The sequence below is a fragment of the Oncorhynchus mykiss genome, chromosome 15, assembly GCF_013265735.2.
Source record: "Oncorhynchus mykiss isolate Arlee chromosome 15, USDA_OmykA_1.1, whole genome shotgun sequence".
Lineage (NCBI taxonomy): Eukaryota > Metazoa > Chordata > Actinopteri > Salmoniformes > Salmonidae > Oncorhynchus > Oncorhynchus mykiss.
This window is the reverse complement of record NC_048579.1, coordinates 52,192,307-52,216,928: the sequence shown is the minus strand read 5'-3', so window position 1 is coordinate 52,216,928 and position 24,622 is coordinate 52,192,307. Positions and strand designations below refer to the sequence as shown.

Genomic DNA, 24,622 nt, shown 5'->3' with positions numbered 1-24,622 from the left:
GAGAGGGAGAAGCGGCGAGTGGGAGAGAAGCGGGGAGATGGGGAGAGGGAGAAGCGGCGAGAGTGGGAGAGAAGCGGGAGAGTGGGAGAGAAGCGGGGAGAGTGGGAGAGGGAGAAGCGGCGAGTGGGAGAGAAGCGGGGAGATGGGGAGAGGGAGAAGCGGCGAGAGTGGGAGAGAAGCGGGAAGAGTGGGAGAGAAGCGGGGAGATGGGGAGAGGGAGAAGCGGCGAGAGTGGGAGAGAAGCGGCAAGAGTGGGAAAGAATCAGCGAGAGGGGGGAGGGAGAGAAGCAGCGAGAGGGAGAGATGCAGTGCGAGAGGGAGAGAAGCAAGGAGCGAGGGAGAGATGCGGCGAGAGGGAGAGAAGCACAGAGAGAGGGAGAGAAGCACGGAGAGAAGCAGGGCGAGAGGGAGAGATGCAGCTCGAGAGGGAGAGATGCAAGGAGAGAGGGAGAGATGGGGCGCGAGAGGGAGAGATGGGGTGCGAGAGGGAGAGATGGGGTGCGAGAGGGAGAGATGGGGCGCGAGAGGGAGAGATGGGGCGCGAGAGGGAGAGATGGGGCGCGAGAGGGAGAGATGGGGTGCGAGAGGGAGAGATGGGGTGCGAGAGGGAGAGATGGGGTGCGAGAGGGACGGATGGGGCGCGAGGTAGGGATGCGGCGAGAGGGAGAGATGGGGCGCGAGAGGGAGAGAAGCAAGGAGAGGGAGAGAAGCAAGGAGAGGGAGAGAAGCAAGGAGAGGGAGAGAAGCAAGGAGAGGGAGAGAAGCAGGGAGAGAGGAGAGAAGCAGGGAGAGAGGAGAGAAGCAGGGAGAGAGGAGAGAAGCAGGGAGAGAGGAGAGAAGCAGGGCGAGAGGCAGAGAAGCAGGGAGAGAGGGAGAGAAGCGGCGCGAGAGGGAGAGAGATGCTGTGAGAGGGGAGAGGAGAGGGGGAGAGGAGAGAACCAGGGAGAGAGGAGAGAAGCGGAGAGAGGAGAGAAGAGAGAAGCAGGGAGAGAGGAGAGAAGCAGGGAGAGAGGAGAGAAGCAGGAAGAGAGGGAGAGAAGCAGGGAGAGAAGCAGGGGGAGAGGAGAGAAGCAGGGCGAGAGGGAGAGAAGCAGGGAGAGAGGAGAGAAGAAGGGAGAGAGGAGAGAAGCAGGGAGAGGGAGAGAAGCAGGGAGAGAGGAGAGAAGCAGGGAGAGAGGAGAGAAGCAGGGAGAGGGGAGAGAAGCAGGGAGAGAGGAGAGAAGCAGGGAGAGGGGAGAGAAGCAGGGAGAGAGGAGAGAAGCAGGGAGAGAAGGAGAGAAGCAGGGGAGAGGGAGAGAAGCAGGGAGAGAGGGAGAGAAGCAGGGAGAGAGGAGAGAAGCAGGGAGAGAGGAGAGAAGCAGGGAGAGAGGAGAGAAGCAGGGAGAGAGGGAGAGAAGCAGGGAGAGAGGGAGAGAAGCGGCGAGAGAGGGAGAGAAGCGGCGCGAGAGGCAGAGAAGCGGCGCGAGAGGCAGAGAAGCGGCGCGTGAGGCAGAGAAGCTGCGCGAGGCAGAGAAGCTGCGCGAGAGGCAGAGAAGCGGCGCGAGAGGCAGAGAAGCGGCGCGAGAGGCAGAGAAGCGGTGGCGAAAGGGGGAGAGGAGAGGCGAGAAGGATGACGAAGGAAGGGACGGAGTCAGATGTAGAGAGAGAGCGAGAGAGTGGCAGAGAAAGAGAGATAGAGGGAGAGATGGGGAAACGTATTCCTTAATATGGCCCATTAAAGATGTATGATGTGTCCTAGTGCTGAGGCCTGCGTGATTAATAGTGGCATAAAAATAGATTACTCTGCCATCAAATATTTAGTGGCCTGGGAGATTGTCAAAATTGTACAATTTGAAAGCAGAGTGAGGCCGTTTCAGCAAGAACGCCTGGTTATTTTAAGAGGGAGGGAGGGAGGGAGGGGGAGAAAAGAAGGATGGGATGGAAGGAGGGACGTTGAGGATAGGAGAGGAAGGAGGGAGGATAAATGCTGTAATAACCCTTAGAGGAATACGGGAGGGATATGTGAGGAAAGAGACTATTATGGTTTGTCAGGTTTCACTGTAAGCTGACCTGTGTGTGTGTGTGCGTGCGTGCATGCGTGCGTGTTCTCAGGTGATATTGGGATTGGGGTCATGTCCTCCGGCTGCTGAACATGCTCTCACTGCTTCCCTAGAGGTAAGACACGCTCATCTCCTCCCATACTGATCTTCTCTTTTCCCCTCTCTACTCCTCCTCCTCTCATCTCTACCCTTCGTGTGTACAAGGAGTATATTGTACACGCGACTTTCACCCCCCTTCGTCCCCCAAAAGGAGGGGGAAAAGTCAGAATTGTGGAATCGAAAAAGGAAAATAAGGTTAAAAAGACGTGAAAACGTCTTCCGTTGTGGACACCGTACATCTTTTGAATTCAAAAAAAGAACTTCATCTTCTTTCTCCATTCTATCTGATGTGCAGATGGTTGTGGATTATGATTGGGCACTTTTGGAACTGAGTTATGGAAACTATTGGCATTACTGCTGCACCTCCCTCTGGGAGGTGAAAGGGTAAACACTGAGTGGAGTGTGTCCACTCTTCTTTGGCTATCACTCGCTTTTTCTCACAAAGTTATTTTGTGGTAACTGGGAAAACGGTCGGAGGCTTGTTTCTCTCTGCTTTCCGCCAATCCCACACGCACACAACGGAGGGGACATTGTTAACTTTAGAGAGGAGATCTGAACCGAGATCTGGTTATCTATTGTTGGCAGGGGCTTAGCTGACTAGCACACAAACACACACAAACAAACACACACACACTGGGTCAGGTCTATTGAGTTTAGATTGATCTAAAGATGGACGATAAACTGGCGGCACCACTCCGAAACCCCACGACCGACACACACACACATGCCCAAACACACAACCAGTCTCACACACACTTCTAGATTACACTGCAAATGTCCGCGTATCAGCAAATCACATTCAGCCAAGACGACCAGCAGCCCACCTGTCTGTTTGGGTTGCTTGGCAATGGCAGACTTAAGCCAGTCAGGTGTGTCCCTGTGGAGACGGTGTCCTTCAGCAACACACCTGGCCTGCAGATGCAAGCAGTTATGGTAATGTTTGTTCAGTTCATGTGTCCACTGATATTTGAGATGTCATTGTCTGACTGAGTTGTTTCAAAGTTATGACACAACCCTTTTGAACGCCTTATTAAATGATGCACTGCCTTGTGTGCATTTAGGGAGCACAGGCTCTGATGACCAGTGCAGTACAGCCTCTCCTGCTGTCGGTCAGTGACTTCATCAACATCACTATGCATCAGGAAGACTTCTCTGGGTCAGTATACACACACACTTTAAGACACCTCAAGCTAGTCGCCCCCTTTCTACGTTTGGGGTTTCTAGGAGTATGGTTGGGGTTTCTAGGAGTACGGTTGGGGTTTCTAGGAGTAAGGTTGGGGTTTCTAGGAGTAAGGTTGGGGTTTCTAGGAGTAAGGTTGGGGTTTCTAGGAGTAAGGTTGGGGTTTCTAGGAGTAAGGTTGGGGTTTCTAGGAGTAAGATTGGGGTTTCTAGGAGTAAGGTTGGGGTTTCTAGGAGTAAGATTGGGGTTTCTAGGAGTAAGGTTGGGGTTTCTAGGAGTACGGTTGGGGTTTCTAGGAGTAAGGTTGGGGTTTCTAGGAGTAAGGTTGGGGTTTCTAGGAGTACGGTTGGGGTTTCTAGGAGTAAGGTTGGGGTTTCTAGGAGTAAGGTTGGGGTTTCTAGGAGTAAGGTTGGGGTTTAAGTTGTTATAAAGGGTCATGTTTACAGGTGGGCTTGGTGACATACTGCTACAGAGCTTTATGTGTGACAATAAGTTATCTGTGAAGCTATTATCTGATTGTCTGTGTTCCACCTGGCTCTAAACAGCATCTGTTGCTAATTTACATTTACAGTGTTTCTCTCTTTCCCCTGAGCTTGTGTTGTAAGACAATAATGACATTTACACACTCATACACACATCCTCAGACTATCTATCTACTGTTCTACACACACCGCTCTGCTTTTGTATATTATCCTGTGTGTGTGTGTGTGTGTGTGTGTGTGTGTGTGTGTGTGTGTGTTGTCTCTTCAGCCCCCTGTCCAAATGGCCTTTCATGGTCAGATAAACACAATATGGCTAAGTGGATGAACTCACCCCTGCCCCCTTTCTCCCCAACAAATACACTTGCGCACACACACACACACCCGTCCTCTGAGTGAACTCTTGGTCTCGCCACCATCCCAGTCTCTCTGATCCATTGACCGTTTCCCAGATATAAAGCGTAGGGACACCCTCTAGCAGAGTAGCTGTTGCAGGATTTTAGTAACCGCGGCGATATTGACGTGTTAAAAAAAGACTGAGGGGTTTAATTTTGTAAAAAGGTCAAGTCTGAATCACCAAGCATCCATACAATGCCAGGCAAGGCAATAGCCCAGTGAAACCTAGCTGTGAGACCAGCAGCTCACTTGTATGTGTGTGTACACACAAGTAGAACCAGTCTAGACTATAGAATTAGCAATGAATTTAATACGATGTCTATGGTCTAGACCAGCGGTTCCCAAACTGTGGGGCGCGCCCTCTAGGTGGGGTGGCGGGGTCCGGCTTTCTACCTACTCCTGAAAGTTGTAATAGTAGAATGCACAAGGTGACATGTCTAAATTGGTTAGTGCATCATCAGTTCCTCTTGTCGTGTCAGTCATTACATACCTCAGAGAGCTCGTTACAAGCCCATGTCGGATAGCGTTTTCCAGCTGAGTCTTTTTAGCCCATAGACTTAAATTTTTTGTAATGTTCGAGACACTCAAATATCACGAGTACACATTAGACATGGCAAAATGTATAGAATTGCAGGAAATAATCTTTTAAACCTGCTAAATGTTCTCCCTGCTAACAAGAGGGGTGTGAACAGTGCTTGTGCCAATAGAAATAGACGTGGCCTGTGCGGAGGGGGGGGGGGGGGGGGGGGGGGTCCAAAGCTGGAAGGGGGGGCTGGGGTTCCAAAGCTGGAAGGGGGGCCTGAGTAAAAAAGTTTAGAAACCCTTGGTTTAGACCCTCTACAGTTGCATTCAGATATTCTCCCTCCATTCATATTAGCCAGACTCGTCTCTGTACAATAGAGAGGCTCCCAATGGACCTGTAGACTCCGTTAGTCTTGGGGCTTTGCAGTCACGACACAGACACAGACACACACACACACACAGCTAGCAGGGTCCCGTTAGACAGAGCCACACAAAGGGTCCCTGCGTCAGTACTGTAGCCTCCTGCCGCTGGCTAAATGTTATCGGCCCCTGGCACACGCTGGGTATTCTGTCACGGCCATACATACAGAGACCGAGAGCTCAGATTGACATTCAGCGCTCTGAATACAAACTAGCCTGCTCTGCGCTCTCTGATCTTGCACAGACAAGGCCCTGCTGGGACTTAGCCGACTCGCAGCACACACATACACACATTTGCATAAACAAACACATTCAGTAACACGCATAGGTCTAGTGTGTAGTCACTCAAGCATTGTGGGTCAATGGCCTGAGGTTCAAGGTTATGAGTCAGGCCCTTATACTATACTAACCATAGGGTGTGTGTGTGTTCTATATATGTCTCTGTGTCCAGGTCTATGTCCTCCTCCGGGGAAGACGGACGTGCCCTGCTTCCTGTACATGCGAGACCAACAGGGCTTCGTGGGCCGCGCGATGGTGGACGACTTCCGCCACTTCCAGTGTGTCGACTTCACATACGACAACACGGAGAGCATCGCCCGGCGCTGCATCACACTGTTCATCCTCCACGCCAGCCTGCTGCGCCCCCCCCCTAGGGGAGGGAGGCAAGATGAGACTGGCAGGCTGACTTCGCTCAGGTGAGGAGAAGGGCTGAATGTGAGGGTGTTATCAGTGTCTCTCTCCGTGTCTGCCTCCGGCTCTCCCTCGCTGTTTGCCAGTCTCTTGGGTGTTCTGTGCATCTTGAAGTTCACCCAGTAGCTCTCTATTCGTGTTCTCGCGGTGCTATTTCTTCTCTGTGTTTTTAGATGGACCTGGCCTGTCGCTCCTCTCTGTAGGAGAGTGTCTGAGCTGGGGGAAACCCTACCGCCTGCTGAGATCGTTCCGGTATGTTATTACATCTGTTATTATGTCACACCTACTCCTGTTACACCTTTGATGAGATGGGGATCACCTCAACAGCAGCGGTCGTTTCCAGAGTGGATCTTAATGAAGATGTTAGTCATTATTGGAGGGTTAGAGGGCTGTAATTCTCCCCGCCGTCTGACTCTGTCTCTACTTAGACGCTAGGAGAATGGTTTAAAGATAATGGGTAAAGGCTAATGGTGTAACAGAATGAACATGTTATTTCGGCTAGACACCTCAATGTAGACAAGACATTTTGTGTGTGTGTTGTTAGGGACCCGCTGTTCCAGAACAGTGAGCTGATAGCCAGCAGTCCAGCCGTGGGGGATCTGATTCCATACAGCACCCTGCTACACTTCCTTTTCATCTGAGCTCAGATCACCTCACCAGGTACACACACCGACACACACTATATATACAAAAGTATGTGGACACCCTTTTAAAATGAGTGGATTCAGCCATTTCAACCACACCTGTTGCTGACCGGTGTATAAAATCGAGCACACAGCCTTACAATCTCCATAGACAAACATTGGCAGTAGAATGGCCTTACTGAAGAGCTCAGTGACTTTCAATGTGGCACCGTCATAGGATGCCACCGTTCCCACAAGTCAGTTCGTCAACTTTCTGCCCTGCTAGAGCTGCCCCGGTCAACTGTAAGTGCTGTTGTGAAGTGGAAACGTCTAGGAGCGGCAATGGCTCAGCCGCAAAGTGGTAGGCCACACAAGCTCACAGAATGGGACTGCCGAGTGATGAAGTGCATAGCGTGTAAAAATCTTCTGTCCTCGGTTGCAACACTGACTACCGAGTTCCAAACTGCCTCTGGAAGAAAGGTCGGCACAAGACCTGTTCGTTGGAAGCTTCATGAAATGGGCTTCCATGGCCGACCAGCACCACACAAGCCTAAGATCACCATGCGCAATGCCAAGCGCCGGCTGGAGTGGTGTAAAGCTCGCCGCCATTGGACTCTGGAGCAGTGGAAACACGTTCTCTGGAGTGATGAATCACGGTTCACCATCTGGCAGTCTGACAAACTAATCTGGGTTTGGCGGATGCCAGGAGAAAGTTTGGCGGAGGAGGAATAATGGTCTGGGGCTGTTTTTCATGATTCGGGGTAGGCCATTTAGCTCCAGTGAAGAGAAATCAACGCTACAGCATACAATTACATTCTAGACGATTCTTTGCTTCCAAATTTATGGCAAGTTTGGGGTAGGCTCTTTGCTGTTTCAGCATTGCAATGCCCCTGTACACAAAACGAGGTCCATACAGAAATGGTTTGTCGAGATCGGTGTTGAAGAACTTTACTGGCCTGCACAGAGCCCTGACCTCAACCCCATTGAACATCTTCGGGATGAATTGGAACGCCCACTGCAAGCCAGGCCTAATCGCCCAACTTCAGTGCCTGGCCACACTAATTCTCTTGTGGCTGAATGGAAGCAGGTCCCTACAAAAATGTTCCAACATCTAGTGAAAAGCCTTTCCAGAAGAGTGGAGGCTGTTATAGCAGCAAAAGGGGGACCAACTCCATATTAATGCCCATGATTTTGGAATGAGATGTTCGACGAGCAGGTGTCCACATACTTTTGGTCATGTAGTGTACCTACACACACTCCTATACACACTTATCTATTCTGCTTCCAACCATCATTATCTTAACTTTGTATTAATTCTTCCTCTTCTACAGAGAGCAGAGTGGTCCATCGCTCGCTACTCCCAGTGGCTGGATGACCACCCTTCAGAGAGAGACCGCCTTACACTCATTAGGTTACTGCAGGAGAACGACAAAAGTCTTACAGCCTTTGAGACAGCTTTGTTGGGTTGTTTGGTATCACTCAGAGGAGTGAGTGAGCACCCTCTTGTGGTAAAATTATGAAATTCCTATCAGTTCTATTGGGTAGTGTGTCTTTAGTAATTCTATCTCCTTCTTCTTCTGTGTGTGCAAGGGGTGCTCTGGAGGCCTACATGCAGAGTGTGAGGGCTCGTCAGGGGAAGGAGTTTGCCCCTGTCTACCCCATCATGGTCCAGCTGCTGCAGAGGGCCACCAGCGGAGCCCAAGACTCCAGGACCTGAGGGAACTACAGCTCCCATGATGCAACTGTCTGCACTTCACATGGGCATGGAGAACGGCTCAGTGAAGAACACATCCCAATATTATGAATGTTATGACTATAGAATTAGTAGAATGGACATGGCTATGAAAATCCTTTGGCTTTTTTTATGGGCCACCCAACAGGAGTTTCCATTATTGAAATGACTTCAGTGTTGCTCGTTTCTATGGATGTGATGAGCAGCAATTCAAACGGAAAACTACCCACAATAGTGTATGAAAAAGTCTGTTCTGCTAATTCTATGGCTATGCCACAGTGAATGGGAAATACACGCTAGCTAGTTATGGTTAACCTAATTTTGTACTATTAAATGCTTCATGGTGAACAATACTTATTATAAGGAATGATTGATGGTAGGGCTCTATCAAAGTGTAATTTTAATTTAAAGGAAATGTTCCTGCCGTGTTAGTGGAGGCTGCATTCACGGTAAACGATGTCGGTTCAGAGTGTGCTATCTGGGTTGAATAAAGCCCTTACTCTATTACACATAGCTGATTCAGCTCTTTCCCCTGTCTGGTCTATAGAACTGTTCATATGAGGTCTTGTCGATGTAAAGCTCTAAGGTTGTGGTTATAATAAAACAAGTTGTGCCTGAGGTGAAGGCTTGTATCTTGAGCCCTGTTTATACTTGGTAACATGCAGCATGTTTTGATGATTAAAATGACTGATCTTCCTGACCTCCAGAAGAAGTCCAGTATAAAATAACAGCCTTACAGGTGGGTATTATATGCATGTTGCAACCCACATGGGTGCCAGTTCAGACTTTTGTCCACTCTTACATTTAAGTGATCTTTAAATATGTGAGGTGCACTAGGATAGGTTACACCTTGCATTAATTAAATGTGTTTTTCTTGATCTGTTCAAGGTTTACACATGGTGTATTCATTAATGCAAACCGTTTGCAACAAATGAGCACAAACTCTTGCTATTTAACATCCATTCATTCTCCTTGGTTTGGCTGAGTGTTTTTATGGAACTGTCATCACTCAGTACCCACAAGGCAAAAAGGTACAAGATTAGTTTTACAAGGATAGGGAAAATATTTCCACAGCTTTATTTGTACATGCTTCATTGGGAATGAAGTAATTACACTGACACAAACAGACAAATACAGCAAGTAGTCTTTAAACGGGCCACTTCCATTGGTTGACAGGAGGCTCTTCAATCAGTGGTTCCCATGGTTTCCACTCTGCCATCTTCCTGGATAGAGCCAACTCGCACTCCGCCTGGAGGGAAGAGGAAATGAGTGGGTCAGATATGATAAATGAGGAAGAGGAGGGAGATAGTATGTGAGAGGTTTATGTAGCCGTGGTTACAACTTCCATTAACATGGCTGTCGTCATCCGATCGAGATTTGTTGTGTCTACACACGGTAATAAAATGGGATTCTTATCTGCCCACTTCGTATTGTGACCAGATTCCCTGGTCCCTCCCTGGTGGCAAATTAATTCGACCTACCGTTATGACAGAAAACAGCACGCTTTTATAGTCAATAGTTTTATACTCATCATTACAGCCTACTTTTGTTATCCAATGATTTAAGACTGGGCGTAACAGACTACTGTTTCGATAACCTCGACTTGTCCAATATTCAGAGAATCTCTCCAATCCCTAAAAACGTCACCACACAAACGATTTGAATATCTGGATGTGTGTACAAAATACTATTATTGCACAGTAAGTTAGAGTAGGCTACAAAGTGCATCTCTGAATGGCACAACGCATTATCCAAATAAGTCAGGATAGGGTTGTTCATTACGCATCGATGTTTACATACATATTGTAAATAACCTTTAGTATAGGCCTAAACAGTATTAAAGGAATAAAAAAGCAACATGCTGGGAGAATGACCGTGGTTCAGTTTCCTCCAAATCATTGATAATTCGCTAACGGTACCTCAAAATGATAACCTATAGCAAGACGTGTGGTCAAATTATGAAAATGCATGGATAAAAGCAGCAAGCATGTAAAGCAAAGGCTTTATAAAGGAACAGAGTCAATCTAAAAGTAGCCTGAAGAGTCCTTCGTAATTGAAGCCTACACTAGCCTATTGGACAGTAGCCTCGCTCACGCTTAGGCTACAGAAAGCTATGCGCCTCGACGCATCAGTTTGGAAATCTTCTGCACTTTATTGACATCCGAAAAGGACTGCATTATAACATCACTGTATTATGTTCATATCTGATACAGCAACTGAAATGGACTATTCACCACCTGCCTACCTGGTTAGGTACAGGGGGAACATTAGGCCTATCTATACACTGCTCTCTTCTGCTCCATCATAGTCCATCCCTGCATGCATCCCCAACACGTTTCAATTCTGCTATTACAGTCCTTGGCCTTTCTGTAGCCTATGATGTTTTCAAATATTTTATTTTGGCCTGGCATTAGATGTGAGAACCGTTTTTCTCTCATTCGGGACAATATCTCTTAAACATATTTTTCTATATGCCAATTTTAAGCAGAGCTGGACGCGGTATTGGACTGTGGCATATCCGACCACAGTGCCAGTTGGCATTTGGTTTCTAAAGACCATGATCTTAATTCAACTGTTTGCTATTTTTTGAGAGGGCGGGACAACCATAACGTTGGCCAAATTTATACGCTTTTGTTATCCGGATTTGTTTACACTTCAAGGATATCCGCACAAGATGCGTCTTCAACTACCTCCGGAGGTGGTCAGGAAGATATAATCACAATCAGATCACAATGTGTCTACACCGGTCAACTTATGTGGGCACAACCAGAATTTGGACATGATCAGGACAACGGACGCATGTAGAAACCAGGTGCAACTTTAGGAGGAAGATGCAATGAAAAGAGTGTGAGGCTCCTCTCTGTACCTGGTGAATGACCTCCTCGATCTGACCACAGTTGATTTTCTTCTCTAGTTTCTCCACATCAGGCTCCTTTCAATTGAAATGAAGAAAGACAATGAAATGATCTATATGGATTGAAACACAGATGCCATTCCAAACAATGTCTCGTAACATGACATCATAAATATAAAAGTCAACAAGGGGGAGCTGGTAGGAAGAGTTCTCCTCTGTTAAACTTCACCTGACCCTAGATGTGAGGATGGTTGGAGTGTAAACTTACGGCTTTGATAAGGTCAAAACGGTCATTGACAAGCTGTTCTGTGTACTTTCTGTAGGCTGCGTCCTGAGGGATGACCTGGAGAGACGCCAGGATCTTACTGTACAAGATCCTCAGGCGCTGAGGGGACACACGCACAGACCGTTACATTATCATACCAAAGTAGGCGTGGTCCACTACTGCGGTTTATGGCCATTACTGGAGACTCACCTCATGAGGGTTGTGGGACACGGCCAGTCCCACCAAACCTGTTGTCTGGGGGAAATATGACACAATGAGCATAATAGCTAGCTGGCACGCGAGACTACATAGTTAACGTTAGTAATCTCCTGGGTAAAATAGCCATACGGCATTCAGAAGGAAGGTGGAACATTACAGAACATATGGATAAAACGTCATGTACCTTTGGGTTCGTATCGTGTCAGCCATCTAAATTGGCTATATTTACTTCACAACGGACAAGCCCTTGGCCTAGGTAACTAACCCTGACATAGCAGATCAAAGTATATATCCACGAACCCTCCAGCAAATGAGCAAGCTAGCTAGTAGACGAGCCAGCCTAGCAGCTATCTGACACGCATGCTTGTCAATAGGAAGCGACACAAGCTCATATCGATTGTAAAGTGACAGTAATCTAACTGAATAAACAAAAGCACATTACATTTTCACAAAAGCATCATCATAATATGACCTCGACTCGTACCTTTTTCAGAACGCCAGCCATGATTATGGGCGCTACGGATTCTGGGTCACTTCTGTCGAATAAAAATGACGTCAACACGTCCTCGTTTTTTCAAAATAAAAGCTCAGCATGTCTGATTGTGTAGTAAGTACAGTAATGGGCAAACATTTTGAGAATGACACAAATATTGCTGCTTCCGTGTCTTTAGATATTTTTGTCAGATGTTAGTATGGAATACTGAAGTATAATTACAAGTATTTCATACGTGTCAAAGGCTTTTATTGACAATTACATGAAGTTGATGCAAAGTGTCAATATTTGCAGTGTTGACCCTTCTTTTTCAAGACCTCTGCAATCTGCCCAGACATGTTGTCAATTAACTTCTGGGCCACATCCCATGATGGCAGCCCATTCTTGCATAATCAATGCTTGAAGTTTGTTAGAATTTGTGAGTCTTGAGGATTGACCACAAGTTCTCAATGGGATTAAGGTCTGTGGAGCTTCCTGGCCATGGACCCAAAATATCGATGTTTTGTTCCCGGAGCCACTTATGCCTTATGGCAAGGAGCTCCATCACGCTGGAAAAGGCATTGTTCGTCACCAAACTGTTCATGGATGGTTGGGAGGAGTTGCTCTCGGAGGATGTGTTGGTACCATTGGTACCATTCATGGCTGTGTTCTTAGGAAAAATTGTGAGTGATCCCACTCCCTTGGCTGAGAAGCAACCCCACACATGAATGGTCTCAGGATGCTTTACTGTTGGCATGACACAGGACTGATGGTAGCGCTCATCTTGTCTTCTTGGGACAAGCTTTTTTCCAGATGCCCCAAACAATCGGAAAGGGGATTCATCAGAGAAAATGACGTTACCCCAGTCCTCAGCAGTCCAATCCCTGTACCTTTTGCAGAATATCAGTCTGTCACTGATGTTTTTCCTGGAGAGAATTTGCTTCTTTGCTGCCCTTCTTGACACCAGGCCATCCTCCAAACGTCTTCGACTCACTGTGCGTGCAGATGCACTCACACCTGCCTGCTGCCATTCCTGAGCAAGCTCTGTACTGGTGGTGCCCCAATCCCGCAGCTGAATCAACTTTAGGAGATGGTCCTGGCGCTTGCTGGACTTTCTTGGGCGCCCTGAAGCATTCTTCACAACAATTGAACCGCTGTCCTTGAAATTCTTGATGATCTGATAAATGGTTGATTTAGGTGCAATCTTACTGGCAGCAATATTCTTGCCTGTGATGCCCTTTTGTGCAAAGCAATGACGACGGCACGTGTTTCCTTGCAGGTAACCATGATTGACAGAGGAAGAACAATGATTCCAAGCACCACCCTCCTTTTGAAGCTTCCAGTCTGTTATTCGAACTCAATCAGCATGACAGAGTGATCTCCAGCCTTGTCCTCATCAACACTCACACCTGTGTTAACGAGAGAATCACTGACATGATGTCAGCTGGTCCTTTTGTGGCAGGGCTGAAATGCAGTGGAAATGTTTTTGGGGGATTCAGTTCATTTGCATGGCAAAGAGGGACTTTGCAATTAATTGCAATTCATCTGATCACTCTTCATAACATTCTGGAGTATATGCAAATTGCCATCATACAAACTGAGGGAGCAGACTTTGTGAAAATTAATATTTGTGTCATTCTCAAAACTTTTGGCCACGACTGTAGACATGAGTCCTCTTATTCAGTAACCTAAATACATGTTATTTATTAATGGATCCTACAATACATGTTCAATGATTAGATTGGAAAAATAAGTATTACAAATGGTAATTTAAAATAATTCGAAGTGGGTACACTACACATACTAGCAATATCAAAATAATGTAGGACTTGTGTGCTGTAAGCCGGACAGCCTGTCTATACTGTATGGCTCCTATAGTCAATTAAATCTCATTATGATAAACTGTGTTTAGTGTGATAGCGAAACACTGCATGTGACAGTGTGACAGGCATTCTCAGAGTGTGTGGGGCTGATATTATAGGCATGTCAAGTCTAAAAATATCCCATTACTCCTGCAAACACCAACATAAAAGTTAGTTTGCAGCCAACAAACCTTCGAAGACTGGGACTTTCACTGGAGATTTTACAGGTAAGACTGGAGTTGCCCGTTCATTCAGATATTTGATAGCGACGAAGGTGCTTTAAAACCTTTCAATTTGTCATTGCAATGACATTCCTGACTGCATGCCTATAGTTTAGGATGTGTCTGTTGATCTATGCAGACTGCAGTGACATGAGTCATTTGGGGGAGACTGGTAGCCTAGTGGTTAGAGCGTTGGGCCAGTTAACCCAAAGGTTGCTAGATCGAGGGGGCAGCAGGTAGCCTAGTGGGTAGATTGCTAGATCGAATCCCCGAGCTGAAGGTAAAAATCTGTCTTTCTACCTCTGAACAAGGCAGGTAACCCACTGTTCCCCGGTAGGCTGACATTGGAAATAAGAATTTGTTCTTAACTGACTTGCCTAGTTAAAATCAATAAAATAGTATTGAGGGTCATGGTAACCTTTTGGTTCCTCTTTTTGATTTCTCTGTAGGAATGGAGGACGTTGATAGATGTGAGGAGGAGCTTATTGAGTATGCCATTCGAGAGAGTATTCGAGACTTATCAATAGACAGGTATTCAGAAAATGGAGAGGATTACGTTCATGTATTATTCGCACATCCCGCAGTACGTTTGTCACCGCTCCCTGACTTTGTTTACCCATATCTCAACAGCATGCCAACAGCCAGCGGTGACTATCTGAGGATAGTGACTGCCATTGAGCAAGGTAGGACTACCCCTCACCAACCGTGCCTTTCAAACTGCCTAGCCCAACCCTTGCCCTAAAGCTATTAACCCTAACCCTAGCTTTATGTCCACATCAGGGTTCAACCCTAACCCTAGCTTTATGTCGACATCAGGGTTCAACCCTAACCCTATATTTATGTCCACATCAGGGTTCAACCCTAACCCTAGCTTTATGTCCACATCAGGGTTCAACCCTAACCCTAGCTTTATGTCCACATCAGGGTTCAACCCTAACCCTAGCTTTATGTCCACATCAGGGTTCAACCCTAACCCTAGCTTTATGTCCACATCAGGGTTCAACCCTAACCCTAGCTTTATGTCCACATCAGGGTTCAACCCTGACCCTATCTTTATGTCCACATCAGGGTTCAACCCTAACCCTAGCCATAACGCTAGCCATAATCCTAACGTAGGGTTCTGTGTGGTGTCTCTCCCTAGGTAATGTGTATACCCTGCAGGAGCTGTCTGGGTTGCAGGCTTTCACAGAGAGGGACAGCAGAGGGTGGCTTCCCCTACACAGAGCCGCCGTGCAGTCCCAGGAACAGGTCTTGGATCAGGTCCTGCTGGGTGAGAGGCCCACATACCACCAGCAGTACCTCACAACTAGTACCTGAAATACCCGTAGCCACTTACAGTACTGCTTCTATAACACGTGTTTAATTCCCATTACTTTTGTGTGTGTGATCCTGCAGCTTCCTGTGATGGGACTGTGGATGATGTGACTGCAGGCGGGGACACAGCGTTGATTCTGGCTGCTCAGGAGGGTCTGCTGGAAAATGTCAGGACTCTACTGCGGCATGGAGCATCTCCACACAAAACCAACAGCCTGAATGAGTCCCCACTGCTGCTTGGTACACGCACAGTCATATATATATATATATATATATATATATATATATATATATATATAGATAGATAGATACACACACACACACACACACACACACACACACACACACACACACACACACACACAATACTGTATTCAAGCACTGTTCTATGTCGTCAATCAAGCATGCAAGTTCTGTTTTGTTATGTGTCGTCCTGTGTTGATGTGTGTTAGCGGTGAGACAGGGATCATATGACATGGTGTCCACTCTGATCAATTGTGGGGCCTTCGTGGAACAGGTGTGTCTGAAGAAGTGGATGGCCATTCACGAGGCAGCCAAGGTGAGTTTGAGTTACACCTGTAGTCTTGTTTATATTTCTTCTTCAGCCGTATACCATATCATCAAGGCCCAGGAATGCCAAAACATGTAATAAAAAACAATGTTTTATTGTAGTTCCCTTCTCCTTAAAAAGTGTGTGTGTTATCTTGCCAGGTGGGCTGCAGTGCCATCCTGGTGCTTCTGCTGAGGCATGGGGCCAAGGTGACAGCTGTAGATGGGCACAATGTCACCCCGCTGGGTATCGCAGCAGAGTATGCCCATGCCGAGGTCCTGGATATACTCATAAAGAACGGTACGAGCCAATCAGAGGCCTTAGATTGTCCTTGATGAATAATGTAAACATTTTAAACGTATTGTCATACCAAAAGGCAAATAAACATTCTCGAAGAACAGCCAAAAATACATTTACAAGGAACTGAAAAGTAGTTGATATCAACTGATTGTTCATATCAGTTTACATAAATGTTTGGCTTGAACACAAGTCCACAGGACTACAGTAGGGTTAATCGTCCTTCTTTCCCACCAGGTGGCGACGTGAACGCCCAGGCGTATAACGGAGACAGTGTCCTGTACGATGCAGCCGGCTCAGGGAACCTGGACTGCATATACCTCCTCCTGCAAGCTGGAGCCAACCCTAACATAGCCAGTCTGGCATGCCAGCTGCCCATACACAGAGCCGCCTATGAGGGACACATCCTGTGAGTGGCTGACTCTTACTACGCGGTCCTCTGTAGCTCAGCTGGTAGAGCATGGCGCTTGCAACGCCAGAACTGTGTTTCGATTCCCAGGACGTAGATGATCCCATATGTAAAATGTATGCACATAATGACTTGCTTTGTGTGAAAGCGTCTGCTAAATGGCATATATTACTAACAGTCTAGAACAGGGATGCCAAGAACAACTACTGGAAAGCATGCTGGTCTTTGTGGAAATCAATTGATCAAGACATCGGCTAGAGAGTTATCTGATGATCCAGTTCTTGGAAAGTGTTACCCCTGAGGAATTATCCATCCCTGGGTCTAGAAGCAGTTGTTCAGGTCATAGTCTAGATCCTGTTTCAACAACATAATCAATAGTGCTGGTATAATCAACAATCTGATCTATGATGCTGTGTTTGTCCCAGTGCTCTGAGGACCTTCATCCCCATCACCACTAAGAGGGCCATCCGTCTGTCAGGCCAGAGCCCAGTCCACTCTGCAGCAGATGGCGGCCATGTTGACTGTCTGGAGCTGCTCATAGAGAAAGGTTTCGATGTCAACGCTCAGCTGGACGTACACATCTCAGGTACAATCCATGGACACACACAACCCAGGTAGTACAATTGGGCAAACACATGGACACATAATCTATTTCATAAGGGAGCCCTGCTCAAGAGGAAGGTGCTTGTAACTTCAGAGTTGTGAGGTTGATTCCTGTGTGGGCCAATGGGGGCCCTCTGGAGGTCAAGGCCCCTGGGTACGTGCCCTTAACTTACATGCTGTCTAGACTATCTACAAAATGTTAGTTGACATGGGCTAATTGAGTGACTGACATTACAAGAGAAAAACTGCCGATGTACAACCACATTTCAAAATGGCACATTGTGTTTTCTACTATTCTAACTCTCAACCCCAACTGAGTTCCTAGGATGTTTTGGATAATTGAGCATGTTGTTATTACTGTGTTACCAGAGAGCTACGGGGACATGAGGCGGAGTCCACTCTACTTCGCCGTATCCAACAGTGATATCACCTGCACAGAGATGCTGCTGGCCGCCGGGGCCAAAACTGACCTGGACCCGCTACGCTGCTTCCTTGTGGCTGTACGCGCTGGGAGGTATGAGACTGTATCTGTGTGGGTAACTCAACTCTAACCGTGTTAGACCACTGAACTAAGCCTACAGTAGGTGTTAGCTTTGGGATAACGCAATTATTAATGTCTCCCTCGGGGAAGGTTATTCCTCACTTGAGAGTAGTCCGTGTTTTACCAACTACCTCTGCAATAGCTACAGTGTATTCGGAAAATATTCAGAACCCTTGACTTTTTCCAAATTTTGTTACATTACGGCCTTATTCTAAAATGGATTCAATTGTCCCCCCCCCCCCCCTTAATCTACACACAATACCCCATAATGACAAAGCACAAACACTTTTTTAGACATTTTTGCAAATGTATTAAAAATAAAAAACTGAAATGTCAAATTTACAAAAGTATTCAGACCCTTTACTTAGTATTTTGTTGAAGCACCTTTGGTGCGATTATAGCCTTAAGTGTTCTTGGGTATGACGCTAAAAACTTGGCACACCTGTATTTGGGGAGTTTCTCCCATTCTTCTCTGCATATCCCCTCAAGCTCTGTCAGGTTAGATGGGGAGTGTCGCTGTACAGCTATTTTCAGGTCTCTCCAGAGATGTTCGATCGGGTTCAAGCCCAGGCTCAGGCTGGGCCACTCAAGGAAATTCAGAGACTTGTCCTGAAGCCACTCCTGCGTTGACTTGGCTGAGTGTTTAGGGTCGTTGTCCCCTTGGAAGATGAACATTTGCCCCAGTCTGAGGTCCTTAGCGCTCTGGAGCAGGTTTTCATCAAGTATCTCTCTATACTTGGCTCCGTTCATATTTCTGCCAACCCTGACTAGTCTCCCAGTCCCTTCCGCTGAAAAACATCCCCACAGCATGATGCTGCCACCACCATGCTTCACCATAGGGATGGTGTCAGGTTTTCTCCAGACATGATGCTTGGCATTCAGGCCATAGAGTTCAATCTTGGTTTCATCAGACCAGATAATCTTGTTTCTCATGGTCTTTTGGCAAATTCCAAGCGGGATGTCAGGTGCCTTTTACTGAGAAGTGGCTTCTGTCTGGTCACTCTACCATAAATACCTGATTGGTGGAGTGCTGCAGAGATAGTTTTCCTTCTGGAAGGTTCTCCCATCCCCACAGAGGAACTCTGGAGCTCTGTCAGAGTGACCATTGAGTTCATGGTCACCTCTCCAAGGCCCTTCTCCAAGGCCTACTGATTGCTCAGTTTGGCTGGGCGGCCAGCTCTAGGAAGAGTCTTGGTGGTTCCAAACTTCTTCCATTTAAGAACGATGGAGGCCACTGTGTTCTTGGGGTCCTTCAATGCTGCAGAATTGTTTTGGTGTGTTGACACAATCCTGTCTCGGAGCTCTATGGACAATTCCTTCGACCTTATGACTTGATTTTTGCTCTGACATGCACTGTCAACTGTGGGACTTATATAGACAGGTGTTTGCCTCTCCAAATCATGTCCAATCAATTGAATTTACCACAGGTGGACTCCAATCAAGTTGTAGAAACATCTCAAGGATGATCATTGGAAACAGGTTGCACCTGAGCTCAATTTCGAGTCTCATAGCAAAGGTTCTGAATACTTACAGTATGTAAATAAAGTATTTTACAGTTTCTGCTTTGTCATTATGGGGTATTGTGATGTCATTATGGAGTATTGTGATGTCATTATGGGGTATTGTGATGTCATTATGGAGTATTGTGTGTTGATTGATGAGGGGGGGGAACATTTTAATACATTTTAGAATAAGGCTGTAACGTAACAAAATGTGGAAAAAGTCAAGGAGTCTGAATACTTTTCAGATGCACTGTATAAATGAAACTGAATGGAACACAGCAGTGACGTCACCAACTTCTATATATTGGAACAGTTTGTTGGCTCCCATGCTAGGTCCGATGAATTTGTTTATTTTTTTAAGCTTCCTTTTGTAATTATGACGTTGTCTTAACCTTTTATCATCAACCCAGCTCCCATATATTTCCTACTTCCTGGTCTCTTCTATGACATCACCTGTCTAACCCTATCCCTTCCCACCCCAGGTATGAGCTGGTGCGTCTGCTATTGTCCAGGGGTGCCGAAGTCAACTGCTACTTCAGAATGATCAGTGACACACTGTTTCCCACCGCGTTGCAGTACTGTCTCAGAGATCACATGATTCTGCGCCTGCTGCTCAACAACGGCTACGACATAGAGAAGTGCTTCCTGTGTAACCACGGCAACGGACAGGATATGGACTGCGACTCCAGGGTCGACTACCAACATAACCATAGAAGAACTTTATTTTATAACCAGGACTACAGAGCCTCGGTAAGTCATGTAGACTTATTCCTGGCCTATTCCAGTACAACAGGATTAGGCCCCCAATCTTTGATTTAGAATACAGGAAGTAGGCAAGTCCTGGTTCTGGAGGAAGACAGGTTCTGTGTTTTTGTTCTCGGCTGGAACTAAAGCCTGCACACACTGTGGTCCTCTATGACCAGGGTTGGCCGACACTGATGTAGAATGTGTTGGTCTAAATTAGAAGATAACAGCAAGTGCAGCTAATACCTTGTCCAGTTCCACTGCATGTCCTTCTGATGTCAGTCTCGCTGTCCTGTTCGCTCTCTGCTCCAGTTCTGTGAAATCATCTCCCTGTCGGCGGTGGTCAACCTGGCGGGGAGTGTGGTACGGATGCTTCTGGACTACGTCAGACACCCACGTATCTGCCCCAACCTCCTACGGGTGCTGGAGAAACAGAAAGAGTGGCCAGACATCTGTGACATTCTGGGTAAGGCAGCATCATTGCTAATAAACAATAGTAGTGGACAGAAAACAGTGGGAATGCAAAGACTGAAATATCTTACAGATCAACTTTCCATCATCATGAACAGAATAATCTGACTTTTTGTGTGTGTGTGTGTGTGTGTGTGTGCCCGTCCATGTGTGTGTATCCCCAGACAACCCTCGGTCCCTGCAGCACCAATGTCGTTTGGTCATTAGGAGACAGATGACCCCTAGAAGACTGAATGACCCACAGGTCATGGCTACCGTCCCGTTTCCCCCGACACTCAAACACTACCTCACCTACAGGGAGTACGACGAGTATGGTGGGTTGGAAGCCTCACACTCATAACTGGACTATATCAATGAAAACATATTTAGAAGAACAAAAAGTGATCCTGTTCTGTGCATAACTGATCAATCACATTACGCTCTTTCTCGTGAATAATGCATCAGCTCATATACTTATGCTTATATGAAGTATGGCAAGTGTTCTTGTGATGTAATGTTTGTAATAACTACAATTCTTTTCACACTGATTCATGTTCTCTGAATAGTGTCAATTGTCCTTATCATAGTACTTCTACTTCTACTAGACTTCATACATTAGACAGCACAGCTGTGCAGCATGGTACAGTGCATGTAGTGTGATGTACTCTTCAAGATCTCCCCATGGGAAGAGCAGGTCAGGTCGAAAAAATAACTCTGAGAGCTCATTCAGTTTATAAGTAGGGCTAAACACTCACGGTCTGGTCTGAATGACTCTGCTGCAATGGACTGTTGACTTTTACAGTGACCCTGACACCTACCTGACTCATAAGACCAGGGTTTAAATCTAGAGAGACCTAGATCTAGACAACAGCTCATCCATATTATACCCTCAAAGTTCTGGGAGCTAGTTGTGTTGTCACTAGCCCCGTGACTGGTGCTAACATGCATTCTTTGTCCTGATCTTGTCCACATTCTGATTGTGACCACATTTTTAGACAGGTGTAGAAGATTAAAAGACGCATTGTGATCTGATTGTGATCTTATTTCCCTGACAACCTCCGGAGGTAGTCAGGCTTGCAAGTGTAGACAGATCTGGACAGTGAAACCAGTTAAATCATCATTATCCAGCACTCAAACATCCTTGACAAGTTGGAGCATTGACTTATGGCATCAATATGAGTCTTAAAATAAATAAAAACACATTATTTTGAAAGAATGTCTGAAAATGTGACTGTTGACAAGATCAGGACAGGATGCATGTTTACAGCAGGTTACTGAGACCTGTTGGGTGTACAACAAACCAGAATCAATGAGTTAGCCAGCTAACTTTGATAAACAACCACAAATAACTATTAATTTTCAAGCTTATTTCAAGCTTTTTTTTTTTTTTAAGAAATTTAAAAAATAAGTTATTTCAGAATATTTAGGAGTTAGCTGGCTAACTCAATGATCCTGCTTTGAAGTACAACCCTCAGCTCAACTCTTCCTGGAACACAGAGAGTTTATGAGGCAAATCTCGTAACATTCCCCAAATACATGTTAGGATTTCAGCCATTTTCCCAAAGCATAGTTGAGTAACCCTAAAACACCATTGGGTGGCAATGTTACAATCGGCATCCACGCATACAACTATAGTCCTATGCACTGTGTAGTGCCTGTTATCCTCCACTCCAACCAAGCCTTGGGCCTTTACAGTAGTGGAACAACAATTGCTGTATTCAGATCATATCATGAAATGTTTAAACTGAAGAACACCCCAGTTAACTGACTGAACCAAACGTGGGTTTTGCTGTTGTGAAGGCACAGCTAGCAGAGGGTAGACTAGAGTAGCATGGTCCAATGTAGAATTATGTTGAGAGAGTTCTATCGTTGCCAGACTGTTGTTGTTAACTGAACAGCAGCATTCCTGTCCTGTCAACACCAGCCTACCGCTCATCGAGACACAGTGGAGTGGACACTGTATTCCTACCCACTAGTCATACCATAGACCAGGGCTCTCCAACCCTATTCCTGGAGAGCTAACTTCCTGGAGGCTTTTGCTCTAATCCCCGTTTTATCTAAAGATAACTTCCTGGAGGATTTTGCTCTAATCCCTGTTTTATCTAAAGCTAACTTCCTAGAGGATTTTGCTCTAATCCCTGTTTTATCTAAAGCTAATTTCCTGGAGGCTTTTGCTCTAATCCCTGTTTTATCTAAAGCTAACGTCCTGGAGGCTTTTGCTCTAATCCCTGTATTATCTAAAGCTAACTTCCTGGAGGCTTTTGCTCTAATCCCTGTTTTATCTAAATCTAACTTCCTGGAGGATTTTGCTCTAATCCCTGTTTTATCAAAGCTGACTTCCTGGAGGATTTTGCTCTAATCCCTGTTTTATCTAAAGCTAACTTCCTGGAGGATTTTGCTCTAATCCCTGTTTTATATAAAGCTAACTTCCTGGAGGCTCTTGCTCTAATCCCTGTTTTATCTAAAACTAACTTCCTGAATGATTTTGCTCTAATCCCCATTTTATCTAACCTGATTCACCAGCTGATTATTAGAATCATGTGAGCTAGATTTGCTATTTGTTATTTTATTAGGATCCCAATAGCTGTTGTGAAAGCAGCAGCTACTCCTCCTGGGGTCTACACAAAACATGAAACATGACATAACATTAATAAACAGCTCAAGGTCAGAACTACATGCATTTTAAAAATGGCAAACATACTGTAGCCTACACATCAATACATACACACAAAATATCTAGGTCAAATAGGGGAGAGGCGTTGTGCCGTGAGGTGTTGCTTTATCTGTTTTTTGAAACCAGGTTTGCTGTTCATTTGAGCAATATGAGATGGAAAGCAGTTCAGTGCAAAAATGGTTCCCTATAAAACTGTACGCTTTCTTGAATTTGTTCTGGATTTGGGGACTGTGAAAAGACCCCTGGTGGCATGTCTGTTGGGGTAAGTGTGTGTGTCAGAGCTGTGTGTAAGTTGACTACGCAAACAATTTGGAATTTTCAACAATGTTTCTTATAAAAACAAGTGATGCAGTCAGTCTCTCCTCAACTCTTAGCCAAGAGAGACTGGCATACATACTATTTATATTATCCCTCTGATGAAGAGCAAAATGAAGAGCAAGATGTGCCGCTCTGTTCAGGGCCAAATACAGCTTATTAACTAGGTATTTTGCAGCACTTGACCACATGACTGGACAATAATCAAGAGAAGACAAAACTTGACTCTGCAGGACTTGCTTTTTGGAATATGGTGTCAAAAAAGCAGAGCATCACTTTATTAATGCCAGACCTCTCCCCGTCGTTACAACCATTGAATCTACATGTTTTGACCATGCCAGTGTACAATTTAAGGTAACACCAAGTAATTTAGTCTCCTCAACTTGTTCAACAGCCACACAATTCATTACCAGATTCAGCTGATGTCTAGAGTTTAGGGAATGATTTGTGCCTAATACAATGCTCTTAGTTTTAGAGATGTTCAGGACCAGTTTATTACTGGCCACCCATAACAAAACTGACTGCAACTCTTTGTTAAAGGTTTAAGTGACTTTATTAGCTGTGGTTGCTGACACGTACACTACCGTTCTAAAGTTTGGGGTCACTTAGAAATGTCCTTGTTTTTGAAAGAAAAGCTATTTTTTTGTCCATTAAAATAAAATTGATCAGAAATACAGTGTAGACATTGTTAATGTTGTAAATGACTATTGTAGCTGGAAACTGCTGATTTTTATTGGAATATCTACATAGACGTACAGAGGCCCATTATCAGAAACCGTCCCTCCTGTGTTCCAATGGCACGTTGTGTTAGCTAATCCAAGTTTATCATTTTAAAAGGCTAATTGACCACTAGAAAATAATTTTGCAATTATGTTAGCACAGCTGAAAACTGTTGTGCTGATTAAAGAAGCAAAAAAACTGGCCTTCTTTAGACTAGTTGAATATCTGGAGCATCAGCATTTGTGGGTTCAATTACAGGCTCAAAATGGCCAGAAACAAAGAGCTTTCTTCTGAAACTTGTCAGTCTATTCTTGTTCTGAGAAATTAAGGCTATTCCATGTGAGAAATTGCCAAGAAACTGAAGATCTCGTACAATGCTGTGTAGTACTCCCTTCACAGAACAGCGCAAACTGACTCTAACCAGAATAGA

At 45.7% G+C, this 24,622-nt stretch overlaps 2 protein-coding genes and 1 pseudogene across 4 annotated transcripts; 2 read left to right on the top strand and 1 right to left on the bottom strand.

The window, feature by feature from the left end:
* Positions 1-8,910, top strand: part of LOC118938894 — a 70,847-nt pseudogene extending 61,937 nt beyond the window's left edge.
* Positions 8,911-9,219: 309 nt separating this feature from the next.
* On the bottom strand, positions 9,220-12,104 carry LOC110490280 (NADH dehydrogenase [ubiquinone] 1 alpha subcomplex subunit 5). The gene is made up of 5 exons (XM_021563579.2): positions 12,003-12,104; positions 11,510-11,554; positions 11,303-11,419; positions 11,047-11,112; positions 9,220-9,429 (listed from the first exon to the last, which is right to left on the bottom strand). The coding sequence occupies exons 1-5, from the start codon at positions 12,021-12,023 to the stop codon at positions 9,328-9,330; spliced, it is 351 nt and encodes a 116-aa protein (XP_021419254.1). The 5' UTR covers positions 12,024-12,104; the 3' UTR covers positions 9,220-9,327.
* Positions 12,105-13,832: 1,728 nt separating this feature from the next.
* On the top strand, positions 13,833-23,867 carry LOC110490278 (ankyrin repeat and SOCS box protein 15). 3 transcript variants are annotated; one of them, XM_021563576.2, is made up of 13 exons: positions 13,838-14,079; positions 14,523-14,604; positions 14,704-14,756; positions 15,215-15,343; positions 15,469-15,627; positions 15,840-15,946; positions 16,099-16,237; positions 16,472-16,643; positions 17,069-17,229; positions 17,616-17,760; positions 19,772-20,039; positions 20,346-20,499; positions 20,669-23,867. In XM_021563576.2, exons 2-13 carry the CDS (start codon positions 14,525-14,527, stop codon positions 20,842-20,844), a joined length of 1,743 nt encoding a protein of 580 aa, XP_021419251.2. In that variant the 5' UTR covers positions 13,838-14,079; positions 14,523-14,524; the 3' UTR covers positions 20,845-23,867. The 3 variants fall into 3 exon arrangements, with proteins under 3 accessions (XP_021419249.2, XP_021419252.2, XP_021419251.2); XM_021563574.2 differs by having other exon boundaries at positions 13,833-14,079; positions 14,523-14,756; XM_021563577.2 differs by lacking the exon at positions 14,523-14,604 and having other exon boundaries at positions 13,836-14,079.
* Positions 23,868-24,622: the final 755 nt, after the last annotated feature.

Bases quoted from the DNA above. Each gene is read 5' to 3' on its own strand.
- LOC110490280 (XM_021563579.2), bottom strand. From the start codon at position 12,023: ATGGCTGGCGTTCTGAAAAAG. The intron at 11,555-12,002 runs GTACGAGTCGAG...TATTTCCCCCAG, and splicing joins TGGCTGGCGTTCTGAAAAAG to ACAACAGGTTTGGTGGGACT. The intron at 11,113-11,302 runs GTAAGTTTACAC...TTCAATTGAAAG, and splicing joins GTTTTGACCTTATCAAAGCC to GAGCCTGATGTGGAGAAACT.
- LOC110490278 (XM_021563574.2), top strand. From the start codon at position 14,525: ATGGAGGACGTTGATAGATGTGAGGAGGAGCTTATTGAGTATGCCATT. The intron at 15,344-15,468 runs GTGAGAGGCCCA...GTGATCCTGCAG, and splicing joins CTTGGATCAGGTCCTGCTGG to CTTCCTGTGATGGGACTGTG. The intron at 15,947-16,098 runs GTGAGTTTGAGT...TTATCTTGCCAG, and splicing joins CCATTCACGAGGCAGCCAAG to GTGGGCTGCAGTGCCATCCT.